Here is an 18,816-nt window from a genome sequence, read left to right on the forward strand (position 1 = left end):
CCCTCCAGCGGCCCTAATAATTATGAACGGAGCAAAGGGGGAAATCAGGTGACATTATTATAGAGCGACAAAGTTCGTGTAGGGAGGAGGTCAGAGTGATGGGTCAACAAAACTCAGACTTTAACATGTGATATTGCTGTTGTTTCCAGTTTCCAACTGCAAGCCAACTTTTTTTTCGAACCATAACCAAACCACAATTGTCCCCTAATCTTAACTAAGTGATTATTATAGTAACCGTGACGATGAAGGTCTCCTAACCTTAACAAAATAGTAATTTTAACCCAAACCATGATGTTTTCCTTAACCTAACCAAGTGTTTTTGTGCCTGAACCTAACCAGAGCTTAACCATAGCATTGTCCCATCATAAAACATATTTTATATTTATCTTTCAAAAGTGATTTGTAACGGTTTTGGAAAGGACAGATTGCTGAATGGGTTAACAGATCAGAAAATGCTTCTATGTGTTGATGGATTTTATCGTTTAATATGGAGGACTTGTTGCCTAACCCTAACCACTCCTTAACCATACTTGCCATGACCAAAACCCTTTTTTCATTCAACAAACTTAACCCCCAAACTTTTCAAATGCAGTAGTAGAACTTTTCCTAAAGATCATAACATCTAAAATTGGCTGAATTACTTGGGCATGAAAGTTCATTCTGTACCTTAAGAATTAAGGTTTGACAAAAAAAACTTGACACAGTGACCATTTACTATCTTTCAACAACATCTCACCTCCTCAATGGAGTAGGTCCACCTTGGTCATGTGATAGCAGGTGGTCGTACATGATGGGGAGGTTGTGACCCTCTCTGTGGACAGCTGTGGGAAACACTACATTGGTGAAATGAGAAAGACCCTGGACAAGAGACATAATGAAGACTGGAAACAGACAACATCAGCTCTGTGTCAACACCTTACCAAAACCACTCAAAGCATTGACCGAGAAGAGATCAAAGGTCCTCGACCAGGAGTCAGTGGATAGCCGGAGAAAGATCAAGATGGACATTCACATCATTAGTGTTAGAAACCATGTTTGAACAGAGACTGTATTTACCATCTCCCCCATGTATAATGTCACATGACCAAAGTTCCATATGTGGGTAATATGATGACCACTGAGTCAACTCAATTAGCTGAGAAGAGCTGTGAGATGCAGTCGAAAGCTCTGGAAAAAGCAAACAAACTAAATTGTGATTTACGGTCGGATCAAAGAAAAAGTAAGAAAAATTAAAAATCTCAAAACGGATTCTAATTCAATTTTTAGTACTTTGGACACATTTCAGTCTGTATTTTAATTTACTTGATATTAGGAAAAAGAGGACAGTAAACCACGCGCAACAACATAATATGTCAAGAAGAACACAAAAATGTCCAGGACTTATTTCTAGGGACGCACGATAGTGGATTTTTTGCCGATATCAGATATGCTGATATTTCCAACTCACTGTGGCTGATTGCTGATGCCGATACTGATATATGCACTGATACCGATATGTGCACATATTTTTTTCCAGATGGCTGAGGAGACTATTGTGCATGCTAGCATAGATTTTCCTGAGTATGATCAAGAAATACAATATATGAAGGAAGAATTTAGGAAGCCTTAAAACTTTAATGAACCTGCCAAGTGGGTGGAGCAGTAGAGTTTTCTTTGAGTGCATTAGACAGACAGGATTTATGTGTAGCATTTAATCTCTGGTCCACACTCCGGAGCAGAAGGTGGCGGTAATGCATCTAATACGCTGGTTGCCAACTGCCGTTGTAAACCAAAAAGATTTTTTTTTCCAAACAGAGTGGTACGTCCTGTCAGACGAAGTGTTTCCTATCTGTGCAGCCGAACTTAGCAGCTCCTCAATGGCTTGTTTCTCCTTGACGGTCCCGGTGTTTCCTCCGCAGGCTGCACTTCACTCAGCTGCCCGTCAGACCCGCTGCTTCTTCCCACTTTAACCTGAATAAGAAACCTGGGCTCGGTGCTCCGGTTTGTCTACATGGAGAGCCGAGGCTAACGTTAGCTGAGAGGCTAGCGGAGCGTTAGCCGTAGCATGACCGGAGGGAAGCACAGCCAGCTAGCCTCTGCTAGCCTCCCAGCTAACATTAGCCTCGGTTCTGCATGCTTGAGTGAACAGTGACAGTGCATTCTGCTCTGTAATGTGTTCTCTGTACTGTGTGTGCAGGTCAAAAGCATCCAGGATGCCATTCGAGATAAGAAGCAGAGGTTTAACTTCATGGGAGAGGAGGTCAATCTTTGCCCCTCTGTTGGCATCTTCATCACGATGAATCCAGGTTACGCCGGCAGGACTGAGCTTCCTGAGAACCTCAAGGCTCTGTTCAGGTATGAGCACGCAAGTTCATGTGTATGCACCGTTTATTTATCCAGGAATATGACCATGCACTACAAATGAGGCTATTTTAATGCTTTCTTCCCATTTATCCACAGACCGTGTGCCATGGTGGTGCCAGACTTCGAACTGATCTGTGAAATCATGCTAGTGGCCGAGGGCTTCATTAACGCTCGGGTCCTCGCAAGGAAGTTTATCACACTCTACACACTGTGCAAAGAGCTGCTGTCCAAACAGGTACTATCTGCTTTCTTCATTGTTACACATGTGACACGTTTAGAATAAGCCAGATCCATTTCCACTTCAAAAGCTGAACATCTGACACAATGTTCCTTTTATATTTGAGGCTTTTGATAAAGGAATGACTCAGAGGCACCACACAAGAGCTGGCTTTCTAACTTCACTGTCTGAGTGAAGTGTTGCATGCATATGAATAAGAAGCTGCAGGGAGTTTGGATGTTATTCCATCTAAATTTTTCTTTAATCCTTTTTCAGTCTGGGTCCTGTTTTACATGTCATGCCGTTATTTAAATTATTTAAAAAGCAATGAAATCACACAGTGCTGACTAATAGTAACAGTGGAGCTCACTGACGTAGTTTAGCCACTTTATGAGCCCTCAGTTGTGGATGAATGAAGTGTCATAGGACACTACTTCCTCTTTATGGCTATTTTATGAAGTTCCACGTCTTCAGACATTTTTAAATATCACCTTAATTATACTTTTTAGCTTTCTCAAACTTGTTTGCTGGAGTTTGATTGCAAGTTTTCCAATATTAGCAGCTTAGCGGTAATGAAATAAAATGATAATGACCAGACTGCTTCTCTCAGCTATATTCACAAAGGCTGAAACTGCAAATCAATGGAAAGCAGAGATTCAGAAAACTACTTTCTCAACTGGTTCATAAGTGTGGGTTTAATATTACATAAGTTCTGCTGCACGGTCTTGTGCAGAATGACAATGCTCTTTTTTTTTTCCCTGTCAATGAATAGACAGCAGTGCCCACTGTGTATTTCACTCCACTGTGAAATTCATTTCATGCAATCAAAAAGCTGCAGGGAGCTGAAATGTTACTCTAATTGTTGCCTCTAGTTTCATTGCAGTAAACTGACGACAATACATACAGCGTGTTCTACTACTGATAACAGAGAAAGAGAAAGAAGTTATTTTAGGAATATCTTGAATGAAAATTATATAATAAACATTATGTTGATGTTAGAAATGACACACAAGGATATAAAATATGTTAAGCTCACTGTGAAATCACTTAACCTTACCTGATAAGTCCTGACATGGATGTTATAGAAGTATAGTAATGTTATACAGGCCTTGAAATGGTAACGTTCACTCTTTTGCTGAGAGGTAGATGAGAAAATGAATATCATTGTTGATTTAGATTTAAAGCTGGAGCCAGTTGATACATGACAAGAAACTGAAGTACAGAAAAAACAATTATTTGTTTAGAGACAGTGTCAACATTCTATAATTCATCCAACTGAGAGAAGTGATGAGTTTATTTCTCAACTGTAAAAGTACAGTTCTTGGTCGCAATCTTGGTCAGATTTTTTTAAACCAAATATCAATATCAGTAACAAAATCAGCCTACCAGCACCTCTAAAGCTCAACAATTAACATGTTATACCTCATCCGGCACATAATCCTCCATAAAAGCTCCACTTTTTTTTTTTTAAACACTGTGTTTTTTCACAAAAACAAGATATAACGTGTTGATTAGTGAGCTTTAGAAGTGCTTGCATGCAGATCTTTTAAGAGCCAGGCTAACTGTTTCCAGTCTTTATGCTAAGCTCAGATAACCATCTCCTAGCTTAAGCCTCATATTCATCATACAGATACGAGATTGGTATCGATCTTCTCATCTCAATCACAGCATGAAAGCAATTAAGTGTTTTTTTTTCTCCCAAATTGTATAAATTATTCCTTTAATGTTTCAGGGTGGGTGGGTGTGTTTTGAATATTCTGGCACTTCTCTCTCTCTCTCTCTCTTCATCTGGAGAGTTTCTGGGTCGGACGCACACATGAACAATTGCTGTGATGTTATAGAGATGCTCACTGTCACTGTATCAAAACTGATGGTCACATTTATGAGGTATAAATATTATACTGATGATGGAGAAACATGATTGTGACATTAAAAGTTACATACAAGAATGAATATGTTAGGCTTTAGGCCTTTTTTATATATCTGCTACATTTTGACAACTTTATAAAGTTCTCATTCATCAAAACAATATTTAAGTGCATAAATAGCTGCTCCCCAGATATAATCTGTCAGTTAATTGGAGTTATGACCACAAGGGAAACAAGTGGTAATTGTAGAGTTCCAAAGCACAGAACAAGTCATCTTCTTCAGTAAAACCTTCACAATTATAAGTTAGAACCATCAGAATTACACAAATGAAAAAAAGGCTTAAACAACAAAGACTGAACAACTTTTCAAATCTATGTTTACATACTGTAAACACACACTACACCACATCACACCTATATGTCAATGTAGTGTATATAGTCATACACACAACATACACACATGCATCTTTTAGAAGTGTAGTTGTTTTATCCAGATTGTGTTTTATCAGCTCATTTGTTTTGGCTGTTTTAAGCAGGATTTAAAAGCCTTGTGAAGGACGATGGCTGCAAATTAGCTTAAAGATCCCTCCAGACACGTTTTAAGATATATGAAAATACTCTGCTTTGAATAATAATTTGAGTCTAATATGTTTTTTTTCCCTCAAAAAAAAAAGTTCAATGACCTCATTAAAATCCTTAAAATTTTACTCAGCGAGATGGAGAGAAGGTAATACAACAGATGGTGTTCGTATACAGGCCATCATACGGTAAGTGATAATGAACTGAGAAAACACCTTTAGAGAGGGCATGAATCCATGGTTCGGCATATCTCTTAAGATCTGGTTCAAAATCATCACAAAGAATAGCCTGAAAACACATAGTAGTGACTCTGAGTTTATACCAAACAGAAGAGATAAGAGGTTTAAAACTTGGGAAAGAAATCCAAAGCTTTCAAGAATTAAAAGATAAATATGGCTTAACCATGACTTTTATAGATACCTGCAAATGAGAAATTATTTACAATAAACAAGAAGAAAGGAGAATCTAGATGGGTTGGAGTTAGAAATGATTAAAAAGGAGTGGAAAATTTAAAAAAAAAAAAAAAGAAATGAAACACTATATATAAAGAGAAGTGGCATAAAGAGGCTAATATTGTGTTATCAGTGGACGAATGGGAAGAGATTAATGAGCAACAGCGGAAAACAACTCGCTCCTTATCTCGGAGAGAATACGGATGGAAAAATATTACAAGATTTTTTTTTTGTAACACCGACGCAGAAAAACTATCAAGGTACAAGGTGTTGGAGATTATGCAGAGCGAATAAAGCCGATCACTTCCATGTCTTCTGGGATTGGCACTCTATTAGCCTTTTCTGGCAGGAGCTAAAGAAATGTGTGGAGAAAACACTGAGGGTAGAATTTCCCATTTACATTTGAGGTTTTCTACTTGGGGAAAACGAACATAAGACTTACAAGATCAGGAGACAAACATATGTTCAGGATCATGTTAATTGCAAGTAAAAAAAAAAGCTATGACTTGAAAATGGTCGAAGACAGAGGTACCCAAGATTGAGGACTTGGGTTTATATAATGCATAATATATACATGATGGAGAAGTTGACTCTCTCTTCCAGATTGGAACTGGACACATTTAATAGAATTTGGGAAAACTGGCTTGAATACATATCGACAATTAGGTCAAACTTTATACGAGAAAGCCTGGAAATTGGAGAAACCATTGATTCATCACTACAGATTGTGAAAGGTTCTTTTACTCACTACACCGGTATCATATTGAGTCTCTACTCCGACTGAAGTAAAAATGTACTGTGTGAGATAAGGAACAAGGTAGATGTAGGTACATGGATCAAAAAAAGAATTGAGATTATTCACTGTGCTGTTTTTTATTTCTAATGACTGAAGGTGTGTGGTGGATATGTGAATATCTGTCTCTATCTCAATAAAAAGAGAATTAAATAAATAATCATTATATCCCCTTCTCCCTCATTGAAACATCTCTGAATACGTAAATATTGTTCATTTCAAAAGCTTAACTGCTGGACACAAGATGTCTCCTACTTCACTGTAAAGTCCATTCACAGTGTTTCCACATCACACTTGTGTAAATTGTTTACTGGACCACATTTGGCTCCAAACTAAAATCATGCTTGAAGGTACACGCCTCAGATTTAAAGCGAGCACAGAGATACTTTCCTCCTTCAGCAGATGAATGTGAAAACAAACACATACATCATTCTGCACAGTGAAGCTCAAATAATCAACTGAAGGAACAAAGAGGAAAAGTCATTTTTGAGCGGACGGGGACTTTAAACAAGACTCCCTATAGGTTCTTAGTCACAGTAGGAATATTATAGGAATATAATGTAGGGCCTGAAACTATGAAGTAAAACAGTGCTTTTTATCAGTATTTGTTGATACTTTTGTTTTTTATGTAGCTCTGCTGAGTAATATAACACATCTGCTGCCCACATGAAATACATTTGTTATAATCAATACCATCTCTCACAGAGTGGACGCGTTTCTTTATACTTGAAGCTGATGGAGCGAGTGTTTCTGTTCACAGTTCAGTCAGCAGCTGCAGCTAAATATTTGTTGTCTGGAGGCAGATGGATCTAAAGTTTTGCTAAACTATGATGAGCTTGGTGATATCAGTAGCCGGAGTGGCTGGTAGAGGGACAAACCAGGCAGCTCATTAGTTTTAATTAGCTTCAACTTTCCACTCTCATCGCTGCCGGCTCTGCACATCTCACTCACTGATGTCTGTCTGGCATTTACTGAAGGACCACTATGACTGGGGCCTCCGAGCCATCAAATCAGTACTGGTGGTGGCCGGCTCTCTGAAGAGAGGAGACCCCGGCCGAGCGGAGGACCAGGTACTGATGAGAGCTCTGAGAGATTTCAACATCCCCAAGATCGTGACTGATGACATGCCCGTGTTCATGGGGCTGATAGGAGACCTGTTCCCCGCTCTGGACGTCCCCAGGAAGAGAGACCTGGACTTCGAGAAGCACGTGAAGGAGTCCATCCTGGACTTGAAGTTACAAGCAGAGGACAATTTTGTGCTCAAGGTAGAGTAAACCCAATTCCTCCTGACAGTCTTCATGCTTTTCTTCTGCAAATTCTGTTTTGATTACAAAAAAAATTTCAAACCCCACAGGAGCGTAAACCGGTCGCTAAGCCGCGGACGCAACCAAACGCAATCACAAGTCGTCTGAGAAGCACAAGCAGAGTCCCCAAATGAGGTGTCATCTCTAACAATTTAGACAGATATTACAGTTGTAGCACTTTCATTTAGATTTATCTTAGTTCCCTCCAAAAGCTTTACCTCATGTCATAATGTTCCGCTGGGAAACGGACATTAGTGTCAAACAAATCTGCAGGATGTGGATGAATCGGGCAAATATTGCAGAAAGCTGGTGGTTGGCTTCAGTGAGTGTTCAGGTGTCCGAGCTGCTGACCTAATTTTTGTCATTATATTACATACAGATACACACTCACTCACACACACACACACATACACGCGCACAATAGAAGGCATTGTATGTCAGAGACAGATGAACGCAGGACCAGGGGAAATAAGTGCAATCTGCCTCAGGTCAAATGGACACAGGAAACACATAATAACACTCCATCAGTGAAGGCTGGTGCTGCACCATGCCACTTAACCCTGACATTGTGTGAGACAGCTACAGAAATAAACAAAGAGGAGGAGAAATAGAGAGAGAGAGAGAGAGAGAGAATGGAGGGAGCGGTCAATAATAACCATCCACCCTCAGAGCCTGAACTTTTACTGTCTTTGTGTGCGCGGCCAACCTTTTGATTTCAGACAACGAGGGGGAAGCGGCGAGGTGAGAGAGACCGCATACCTTTAGCGTTAGCCAGGGCTAGCATTAGTCCTCCCCACATCAAAGCAGTAATCAGCCGGGGCCTTTGAGTGGGTAAAGCCGCCCGCGCTCCGGCTGAATGGATGGGGAGCAGGAGCCGTGAGGAGCCAGGTCGATGGCATTGATTGAACTCGCCATCTGTATGTTTGAGAGGAAGCGCGGAGGAAATCTCCTTTCTCTCCCTTCTCTCTCTCTCTGTTACACTCCGTGGTGTCACCTCACATACCTGAATTGACAGAAGATGCTGCGCTATAAGTCAAGGAACATTCAAAAAGAGTTATTTTGGCTTTGAAGTGGTACCAGCCAGCTTGAGATATTTTTGTACCACAGAGTGGAAAATATAAAAAAAAAAAACATCCACTTGTTAGAGCTTGAGGGATTGTAGTGAAGGTAAAGCAAACTATTTACACAGTTCATAGAGTTTTTCAAAAGACCGAGCGTAGAGTGTGTAGTACTGGGGAACTTGAACTTGAGTTACTGGAGGTGATAAATAGTTTCACAGCTCTGAAGTAAATTACAAGAGGACAGAAAAATACCATAATCCAGACTTGAAAAGTACAATCCAGGAGAGATGTATTTATATAGAGGTATTTATGGAAATATTACAACACAGCAAACACTAAACATCAAGGACACTTTTAGAAAAAGGTGGAATTTGAGTGATGACAATTTAGAATGAAACTGTCTATAAAAACGAAGGTTTACAAAGCAGCTTCTCCTCTCTTTGTGTCACATGAATGCTCAGTTTTACAGTGTTTTCCTGATAAAATTAAAAGATAAAAAGTCACTCCAGCGGTTAAACAGCTGGAGGATAAAATAATGGTCAAAATCGACACAGCTAATGCCAAGATATCCTGACCTTTAGTTCCTAGTGTGGATTAAGCTCAAAACACACTGGATCCTACACTCATCATAATGCAGCTCATTCATTAGTGGAACTGTCAGTTCCATGATTCCAGTTTGTACTGCAGGGTTTCCCTTAAAACTTGTTGTCCGCAAGCTCAAGTTGAGATAACTCTGATGACATCACCGTTAGTTTGTCAGACTGTAGAAAGGTGGAAAAGGAATATGGAGACCAAAAGCATTTAATATTGAATAAATACATAAAGCATTGTGAAATGTAATATAATCATTTGAAGAAGAAAAGGCTTAATAATGATTATACTGTGAAATAGTCCAAGACCAATATTATGAAATGTTATTTCATTCTGCTTATTTTCACAGTGGCAGAATTTATTGAAGGTCATTTTTATTTAACTCCAGCAATTTTTATTTCAAAATGTTCATTTGCCAAAGTCTGCATTTATTTCATCAAGACATTTTGTCAATGAAGACAAACAGGCCAATTATGTGATTGGCCGGTTGCCTATTTAGACTAAAGTAATAACCTGTAGTTGCTGGGGGGAAAAAAAAAAACTGGCCATTATGAAATCAAAAGAAAAGAGAAAAAAAACATCTACTGGAATCAACTAAAATGACCTGAAATGAACTGTTATTGTTTTGTTTTGCAGAATATGCTGGCTGGAAGAGGGAAGGGCTCAGCTGGGAAAGATGTTATGCACTCATGTGCAGCAATCAGGATTTTATAATATTTACATAAACAAAAATTGGGGTAGCCTGTTTTCATTGTCAGGCCATTGTCAGTCTAATCAAACCACACAGTAACAATGTCGTGTTTAATGAAGATTTCACAACTAGGTCATTTCTTCCCCAAACTTTTAATTTGGTTGTTATTTAGTCATGAAAGTTGAATATTAAAGAGAAATATTTAATATTTGAAACCAGGTTTTCAGGGGCTTTGACATTGAACACCTTGGTGTCCATAGAAAGAAGACATTATACAACAGGCTGAGTAGTACTTCCTGTTTGTGCAGGCCTAGAAGATCACTGCTGTCATTTGCTGTTCCCTGTGAAAAGTGTACTAAGCTGCTGCGCTGCACTGCAGTGCATCACACCACCCTGTCATTCTGCATCAAGTTATGTTAGCTGTAAACCAGCACGTTAAGGACGAGTACACTGACTGGTACAACGTAGCGGCCCATGAAATGCTAGATTATCCTGTAAAAGGGTCTAAAAGTGTTGATATGGATACCATGTCATCAGAGTCTCTGTGTGTGGTAAACAAAGCATCATCTTCAACATTTCACTCCGTGTGTGTGTGTTAGGTGGTGCAGTTAGAGGAGCTGCTGGCGGTGCGTCACTCTGTGTTTGTGATCGGGAACGCAGGAACCGGGAAGAGTCAGGTGATGAGGTCACTCCAGCGGACCTATCAGAACATGAAGCGCCGACCTGTGTGGGCAGACCTTAACCCGAAGGCCGTGACTAATGATGAGCTTTTCGGCATCATCAACCCGGCCACCAGAGAATGGAAAGACGGTGATGACTGAGTCCTTCAGAAACATAGTTTGACCAGCACAGTGTTTAATGTCCTGACTAGAGTAACCAAAATGTAAACTCCTTTCTCCTACAGGCCTGTTTTCTTGTATAATGCGTGAACTGGCCAACGTCAGTCACAGCGGGCCTAAGTGGATTGTTTTGGATGGAGACATTGACCCGATGTGGATTGAATCACTCAACACAGTTATGGATGACAACAAGGTGTGAGAGTCGTGTGTGTGTGTGTGTGTAAATGTGTCGACTGAGTCTTTTATTCAGTATCAAAATGACTAAGGTTACACATTTTTACTGTCTGTTGTTCACAAAATCATTATTCAGATATGAATAGGTCCACAGTTGACTCATCACAGATGTGAGAGAGAAGTAAACTATTTGTACTCTGAGAATAAATGACAGTCTGTGCGTGTAATGCTAAGAATAGTGAGAAGATCTGAGGATAGCAGGTGACATAATCCTGACTTCGACTGTGTAATATCCACAAAAGAACACAGGCTTTTTCAGTGATATCTGCATACAGTGTGTGCAAATATCCTGTCTCCCTCTGTCAGGTGCTGACTCTGGCCAGTAATGAGCGGATTCCTCTGAACCCCACCATGAGACTGGTGTTTGAGATCAGCCACCTTCGCACCGCTACCCCCGCTACCGTATCCAGAGCAGGTAGCTCTTGCTTTCCTTCCCTATTTCTTACAATACTTTCCTCTTTTACTCATCCTTCTACCTGTGTACTTCCTCACTATATTGTGTTTGTGTTGGATATGTTTGAAAATGTCCTTCTGCAGCAAGACTGACTCATAAATTGGGCTGTAAATCCCACTCCATTTCAGCTCCTTGTTTTGGTTTTATTTCAATGTTACTGTTTTGGTTCAGTCTTACAGCTGTTATCAGCTATTATTTAACACAGCAGACAGAAAAGCTCTGATAAACCTGCTGTACACTGATAAACCAGCACCAAACAGCAGACAGACAAAGTTAGCAAGTAGCTAGTGGAGCATTTAGCAGCTAAAGAGCCAGACATTCTTCTCGGTGGAGAGCTGGTGGAGACCAAATAAAGGCTAAAGGAGAGTGAATATCTGATTTATATATGTTAGGTGGCCAGAAACATGACTCTGAATAAATGCTAAAGTTGCTTCCTTTCTGGTGGATGTGTAAAAGAGCAAATGTTTGCTAACATGTTCACCCTATTACCATTTGTTGTCCTGCCACCAATTTGAGAAAGAATGAATTACTGTAGATTTAATTATGTCACTGGTAAGACTGCCACTTTATAAAAAAAAAAATCAAAATTCAAACTACCGTTCAAACATAGGAAAAAATCAGTATTATTATTATCAGTAATCTATGCCCTCTACCTCAGTGAGGGTGAATCTGTCATATGAACTATTGCCATTATTGACCTATTGTCAGTAAAGTAGGCTATGTTCGTTCTCATTGTTTGCAAAGTGGAGGAAACTACAGCAGCAAGCCATGCTAATAACACTAAACCATCTGAGATGTAGCATGTGGAAGCATTTTGTATTCAAAAATCGTGGATTAAAGCGAAGTTGTTTTCTGCCTTTCAAAAACGTCACTGTGCAAGTTACACTACCACAACAACAGCGTCAGCAGCCATACCAACATATATCCTGTTTCTGCTGAATGACTGAAGCTAACCAGGTGTGGGCTTGGCTAGTACTTGGATGGGAGAAACTAATTGCTGGTGTTGGTGGAAGTGGTGTTAGTGGGCCAGTAGAGGTCAATCTTCCCTCTGGTCCTAATAAAATCCCAATGCCCCAGTGCAGTGATCGGGGCACTGCGCGATGGGAGATGCCGTCCTTCAGATGAGATGTTAAACCGAGGTCCTGACTCACTGTGGTCATTAAAGATCCCATGGCACTTATCGCAAAGAGTAGGGCTAGGGGAAAAATTTCCAATCTGGCTCTCTCCATCTTGCCACCTAATCATCCCCTCGTGTAATTGGCTCAATGATTCCCTCCCTCTCCACCTCAAGCTGATGTGTGGTGAGCAATCTGGTGCATAATGGCCCAGGTGGGTGATGCACATTGGTGGTGGTTGAGGTGAGTTTCCCCCCTTCACTGTGAAGCACTTTAGGTATCAAGATAAAGCGTAATATAAATGTAATCCATTATTATTATTAACAAATCTGAAGATAGCTGTTAGCTTTAGCATTTTTTTTTTTGACAGCCCTACTCACTGGTGCATATTCCTAAAAAAAAAAAAAAAAAGCATTACTTGATGGGAGGTTTGAGGTGACATGGACATATACACTGTACAAAGGGCAGGAAGTAAAGGGGGGCATTAAATGACCAGCAAAAAAATGTTTAGGTACTGGCGTCACTAAATGTTCCAGCTTGGCTCTTCCTCTTTCCAGGCATCCTGTACATAAACCCAGCAGACCTCGGCTGGAACCCACCGGTGTCCAGCTGGATCGACAGGAGGGAGGTCCAATCAGAGAAGGCCAACCTGACCATATTGTTCGACAAGTACCTCCCTTCTTGCCTGGACGCCCTCAGATCAAGGTGAAGCAGCTTCCCAGCAGCTCCGTGTCACTGTGACATGACATACTGGCAGTCATTTCCAGTTGACGCAGGATGTCGAGATGTGACATAACATGGGGAGGGACTGTGTAAAAGTGGGTGGGTTGGACCGGAACAAACAGGGACTGACTCAGGAGAACTGGATGCTGTCCTGCATTCAATTGTCCTCCAACACCTCCATTTCCACTGCTACTGGAGTACACAACAAAAACAGGAAGCAGAGGAGGAATATTTTCTCCTCAATTTCGGGCCAGAATCCAGAAAATGCTTTGCTTTCCCACGATGCCACATACCTTATAAATCTGTCAGCCTGTTTATTGGAGAAGCTTTATTTTTTTTTCTGTTAAATCTGTTAAGAAAATATGTGCTACAACTCAAAGGTACATAGAGTGAAAACATGATGAAAAAAATGATTTTAGTCATTCAGCATTGTAGTTCTTTTCAGCAAATACAGTGATATAATGTGTCTTTCTTTGCCCAGGTTTAAGAAGATCATCCCTATCCCTGAGCAGAGTATGGTCCAGATGCTGTGCTACTTGCTGGAGTGTCTGCTGACTCCAGAAAATACCCCGCCAGACTGTGCCAAAGAACTTTATGAGCTCTATTTTGTCTTTGCTGCGGTCTGGGCCTTTGGGGGAGCCATGTTCCAGGACCAGGTACTGTGTGGGCCTGTGGGCATGTGAGGCGCTTACTAAGTGGTTGCATAAAAAGGGAAAAATAATGGGACATGTCTGAAACAGCTGAATGATTTTATTTTTCCTCCTCTTAACTCCTTCTTGAAAAGAGTTTTTTTCCACTTGCATTATGGGTATTCCTTGGTCTTATTCGAGCCCTGATGGCCCTTATGCAACTCGACTTTCTGTCTGTGTTTATGAAAAGTCATTTGAAAGTTATTTTCAGTCGAAGAAATGGCAGCTTTTTGAAAAGGAGAGAGATCTCCATCTGGAAATGAAGTGGACTCCATTCCGGCTCAACAACACACAGACTGGCTGAATTTAAATCAGCAGGAGAGCTGTGGCGAGCAGTTGCTAAGCAATCCAGTTAGCGCCATACAGTAAGCGCGTCCATCTAAGTTATGGGATAAAACTGCTCTTCCCTTGGTACAAATGTACTCCACTTTATTTTCCCATCACAGATGCATTTAAATGCTAAGTGGTTTTATTGACTGGAGAGTTGGTAGTGAATAGAGGAGACAGGTACCAAAGGGGTGGGAGGCAGAATGGAAGACGAGGAACTGCCAGCCAGCAGGTGATGAGGCTACGTCACTGTCTGAATCAGACGGACGGATAGATAGGCCTGCCATCTCTCATTTTCTACCCTTCAGCTGCTGTGGCTGTATCTCTATGTTGCATCATTTATGTGTCTTCTAGGTTTGTATTCACACCAGTGTAAATCAAATGCACAGATCCATAGCTACTGTATGGGGAAGAAAAGCAGAGAGGAAGTCATTTTATAGTATTGACCGGTTGCCTACCCTCTGTGTCTCTGCGTGTGTGCTCTGTGTGAGCGTAGCTGGTCGACTACAGAGTGGAGTTCAGCAAGTGGTGGGTGGCTGAGTTCAAAACCATCAAGTTCCCATCGCAGGGCACCGTGTTTGATTACTACATCGACCCAGAGAGCAAGAAGTTTGAACCCTGGTCCAAAATGGTGCCTAAATTTGAGATGGATGCAGATACACCACTTCAGGTACAGTAGGTTGTTTTAAATGATCTTAGCTTTATCTACTGGACTTATTTTTTAACATGAAATTACAATACATTACATAAAGCTGCACTAATAAATAGTTTTATATGGACAGTTAATTAAATGTGTAATTTGAAAGAGGTCATTCACAGTGATGAACCCACAGAAAATGATCACCTGACTCTGTAGTTTCAGCTTTTAGCTTTGTTTTAGTGTCTTTCAGCTCATTGTTTTGGATGTACTCCCCACAGCTTTTGTTCAGTCTCACAGCTCTCATCAGCCTTGTTTCCAGGAGCAGCAGGCAGCCGTTTTCATTGGAAAAGCTCCGATAAACCCACTGTGCAGTCGCTGCCCAGCACCAAACAGCAAACAGACAGTTAGCAACTGGGTGGAGCATTTAGCAGCTTAACACCCAACTGTTCAAGAGTTGATGAAGACTTAAACAGAGTATCTGCCTCAAAAATCCAACACATTTGAGGGCTTTTGTAGACAAGCTATTCATTGATTAATTCCCTACACTTTAGCATATTCCTCTGTAGTCTAAAGACACCACTTAAGGAATTTGCATATACTATATGTTTTTTTAATGCGGGCATCACATATGCGTGTGTCTCCTACGCGCAGGCATGTCTGGTCCACACTACAGAGACCATCCGAGTTCGTTACTTCATGGACCGCCTCCTGGAGCATCGAAGGCCCGTCATGCTGGTCGGGAACGCTGGGACCGGGAAGTCTGTTCTGGTCGGGGACAAACTGGGATCGTTGGACTCAGAGAAATACATGATCAAAAATGTCCCGTTTAACTATTACACCACGTCTGCTATGCTCCAAGGTAGAAACAGTATATTTGTATATTATTATTGTAGGAAGAATCCACATTCATGATCACACCTCTATATACACACTTATAATTTGGGCTAAACTTGAATTGATCCTGCATTTGCCAAAAGAAGTTTAAAAACTGATTCAATTTTATCATTTTCTTGTCATGACATACGAGGTGCCTATCACTGCTTATGTATCTTCTCCTCCTTACAGTATATGGAATGTCTCCACATTGACCCCTGACTCTTAATCAATGAACAGCTCCATAAATATTGTCTATCCAATAAGACATTTCTCAGCGCTCATTCTTTCTTTCCTACATTCCTGCTCTGGGCTCCTCCATTCCTCTACATATAGCGGTGTTGGAAAAGCCCCTTGAGAAGAAAGCAGGACGCAACTACGGACCTCCAGGCAACAGAAGACTGATCTACTTCATAGACGATATGAATATGCCTGAGGTGGATGCATATGGCACAGTCCAACCTCATACACTCATACGCCAACACATGGACTACAACCACTGGTAAAGCCCTGTCACTCGCAAGCAGCTATGCAATATCCACATATATGTATGTATATATGTACATGCCTGTGCTGTTGAAAGTAGAATAACATTATGCCTACACTGTGGAATTTTTCCCTTACTTTAATAGCTTAAATGATGGACAGTGTCAGACCGTTTCTCCATGTATTAACACGGACAAGGATAATTCAGATAATGGAGTGCCAGTAGCTGATAGGTGTAATACCCTAATAATTCAGATGAAGAGCCTCTCTTCTGGAAACCACCTCCTCCTCCTCCGCGTATTCACACAGATCCCTTCCTCGCTATCAATACGCTACAACTTTTATGAGTGTCAGAAGTCAAATGTGAGAGCAGGGTTGTATGATTCCCCTTAAAAAGGATTTTGTTGCTCATCTCACTGACACAGTGAGGCCATTCTGAACATGGTTCCACCGCGTCAGACACAGGCTGACTGGCTTAGACACGGTCAGCCCATTAGAGATATGCTGGGAGGATTTCAGGTATGAAATTGAGAGGAAGTAGGATGCTACTGAGCCACGCCAGCTTAAGTGGGAGCTGAGGCGTTCATATCGGCAAAAGCGTGGGGAAGATGTGTGTGAGCCAAGGTGAAAACGCGTGTGGGTGTTTGTGTGCGTGCAGTTAAATAATGATTTTTTTTTCTCCTTCATGTTTTTGTGTGTGTGTTTGTGTGTGTGTGTGTACTCTCAGGTATGACCGTAATAAGCTCCTTTTGAAGGAAATACACAGTGTTCAATACGTGTCTTGCATGAACCCCACAGCTGGCAGCTTCACCATCAATCCACGGCTGCAGGTACACACACACACACACACGCACGCACAACATGTCCTCACAGCACATTGTGTTCCGCTGGTTATGCAACTCGCTGCTGAGGTTACATGCACTCTAATTCCTCTTGCACATGTTATAATAGACAGTCTTTTCTTTGTTAATGTTTGTTTATTCATTTTTTTGGCAAAACTTTGGATCACCATATTGTTCGTCTGCATGTGTGCATATTTATTCATTTGTCCATTCATTCATTTGTAAGGCCATTCATGCACAGTTGATTGGATTTTGACAAAACTAAGGAAAAGTAAATTATAGCATTCATGAAATTATGCCGGTTTGCCTGTGGGGTTTGTTTGTTCATTTGTTTATTTGTGCAATTTATCAGAAACACACAATGTATCAAAAACTTTTGAGCACAAGAAATACACAGCGGTCAAAGTGATACGCCATAATAATTGTTCATTTGTTCATTCATCATTTGTTTGTTCGTTGGCGCTTTTGTTTGAGTTGATTGATTTGTGACTGCTTGACAAATGATGGCAACCTTTACAACACTGTGAAATGAAACACTGCTCACTCACCAGGACACCGCAAAATTTATTTTGAAAATCCAGGTACTAGACAATTTTTACATACATAACTCAATTAAATATATGAATATCAGTTTTTCTTTCTCAAAGATCACCAGCTGTATCAGCCTTGAAAATCCATTATCAGTCAGGCTCTAGAAGTTGTTACACATACAGTAACTGTGTTAAAATGCCAAAACAGCACATCAGCTTTATCCTAAACTGCCCTTAAAGTTCAATAGACAAAGGAGTAGGAGTAGAGGACACTGCACACTGTAGAGAATAATCAAAAAATGGGATAAAATTATAATCAATCCTGTCTTTGATCATATGATCAAAGTCAGGATATTTTGCTAAAGGAGAGTGATTAAATTTCAGGTCAAACTTGAAAATGGTCATATTTGAATTTAAAAAGCACACTTGACTGAGTGTCCCTCCTCTCTTATGGCTGTCCCACACTGCAAACACCCCCAAGATGACCTTCACTTTTAGTCAGGAAGACAACTAACTGCATCATTAGCGAGGAGCAACATGTTTACTGTTTCCTCATTTTAGCTGTGTCTCCCTCCACAGCGCCACTTCTCAGTCTTCGCCCTGTCTTTTCCCGGAGCCGAGGCCCTGAGCACCATCTACACCTCCATCCTGTCACAACACCTGAGAGGAGAGGGCTTCAGCACCGCCCTGCAGAAGAGCTGCCCCACCCTGGTCCAGTTAGCTCTGGCCCTGCACCAGCACGTCTCCTCCACCTTCCTCCCCACCGCAGTCAAGTTCCACTACATCTTCAACCTGCGAGACCTTTCCAACATATTCCAGGTGACGCACAGATAACAAATACACCAGAGGGAATCAGACACGCAGACGTTCTTTTTTGAAGAGCGACCTCTGGTTAATCTTTTAACAATATAACATCAGAAGTCACCTAGAAAAAGTTTTGGAGTTCACATCACTCCCTTTTTTTTTCACTTTAAATAAGAAGTTAGATATTTTGCCTCGATTCTCTCTACAGCTCTGCTTCCCACGTGGAAAGAGCAAGGCTTCTGTCACTAATTTCTCATCTAAATGATTATTGATTTAAGAGCTGGGTCTGAAAGCTAGAAATAAGTCTGAAATAAGTGTAACAGAAAATAGAATGGATTTGCACTTCCATGGGTGTTAGTGA

The 18,816-nt window shown here is 40.8% G+C and overlaps 1 protein-coding gene across 8 annotated transcripts in view; it reads left to right on the forward strand.

Annotated features, from left to right (window-relative positions):
* Positions 1-18,816, forward strand: part of dnah9 (dynein, axonemal, heavy chain 9) — a 178,652-nt gene that overhangs the window by 51,555 nt on the left and 108,281 nt on the right. For 7 of the 8 annotated variants that reach the window (XR_010924965.1, XM_067576794.1, XM_067576793.1 and 4 more), the window contains exons 35-47: positions 2,177-2,334; positions 2,440-2,578; positions 7,230-7,517; positions 10,499-10,709; positions 10,804-10,931; positions 11,279-11,387; positions 13,099-13,246; positions 13,746-13,920; positions 14,777-14,950; positions 15,572-15,779; positions 16,130-16,295; positions 17,007-17,109; positions 18,231-18,470. Coding sequence is in view for 7 of the 8 variants with exons in the window: in XM_067576794.1 (XP_067432895.1) it covers positions 2,177-2,334; positions 2,440-2,578; positions 7,230-7,517; positions 10,499-10,709; positions 10,804-10,931; positions 11,279-11,387; positions 13,099-13,246; positions 13,746-13,920; positions 14,777-14,950; positions 15,572-15,779; positions 16,130-16,295; positions 17,007-17,109; positions 18,231-18,470 (2,247 nt within the window). In the remaining variant the exon portion in view is untranslated. The remainder of the gene's footprint in view (positions 1-2,176; positions 2,335-2,439; positions 2,579-7,229; positions 7,518-10,498; positions 10,710-10,803; positions 10,932-11,278; positions 11,388-13,098; positions 13,247-13,745; positions 13,921-14,776; positions 14,951-15,571; positions 15,780-16,129; positions 16,296-17,006; positions 17,110-18,230; positions 18,471-18,816) is intronic. The other variant, XM_067576797.1, reaches the window with a different exon arrangement.

The sequence above is a fragment of the Thunnus thynnus genome, chromosome 20 (assembly GCF_963924715.1).
Source record: "Thunnus thynnus chromosome 20, fThuThy2.1, whole genome shotgun sequence".
NCBI classification, from domain to species: domain Eukaryota; kingdom Metazoa; phylum Chordata; class Actinopteri; order Scombriformes; family Scombridae; genus Thunnus; species Thunnus thynnus.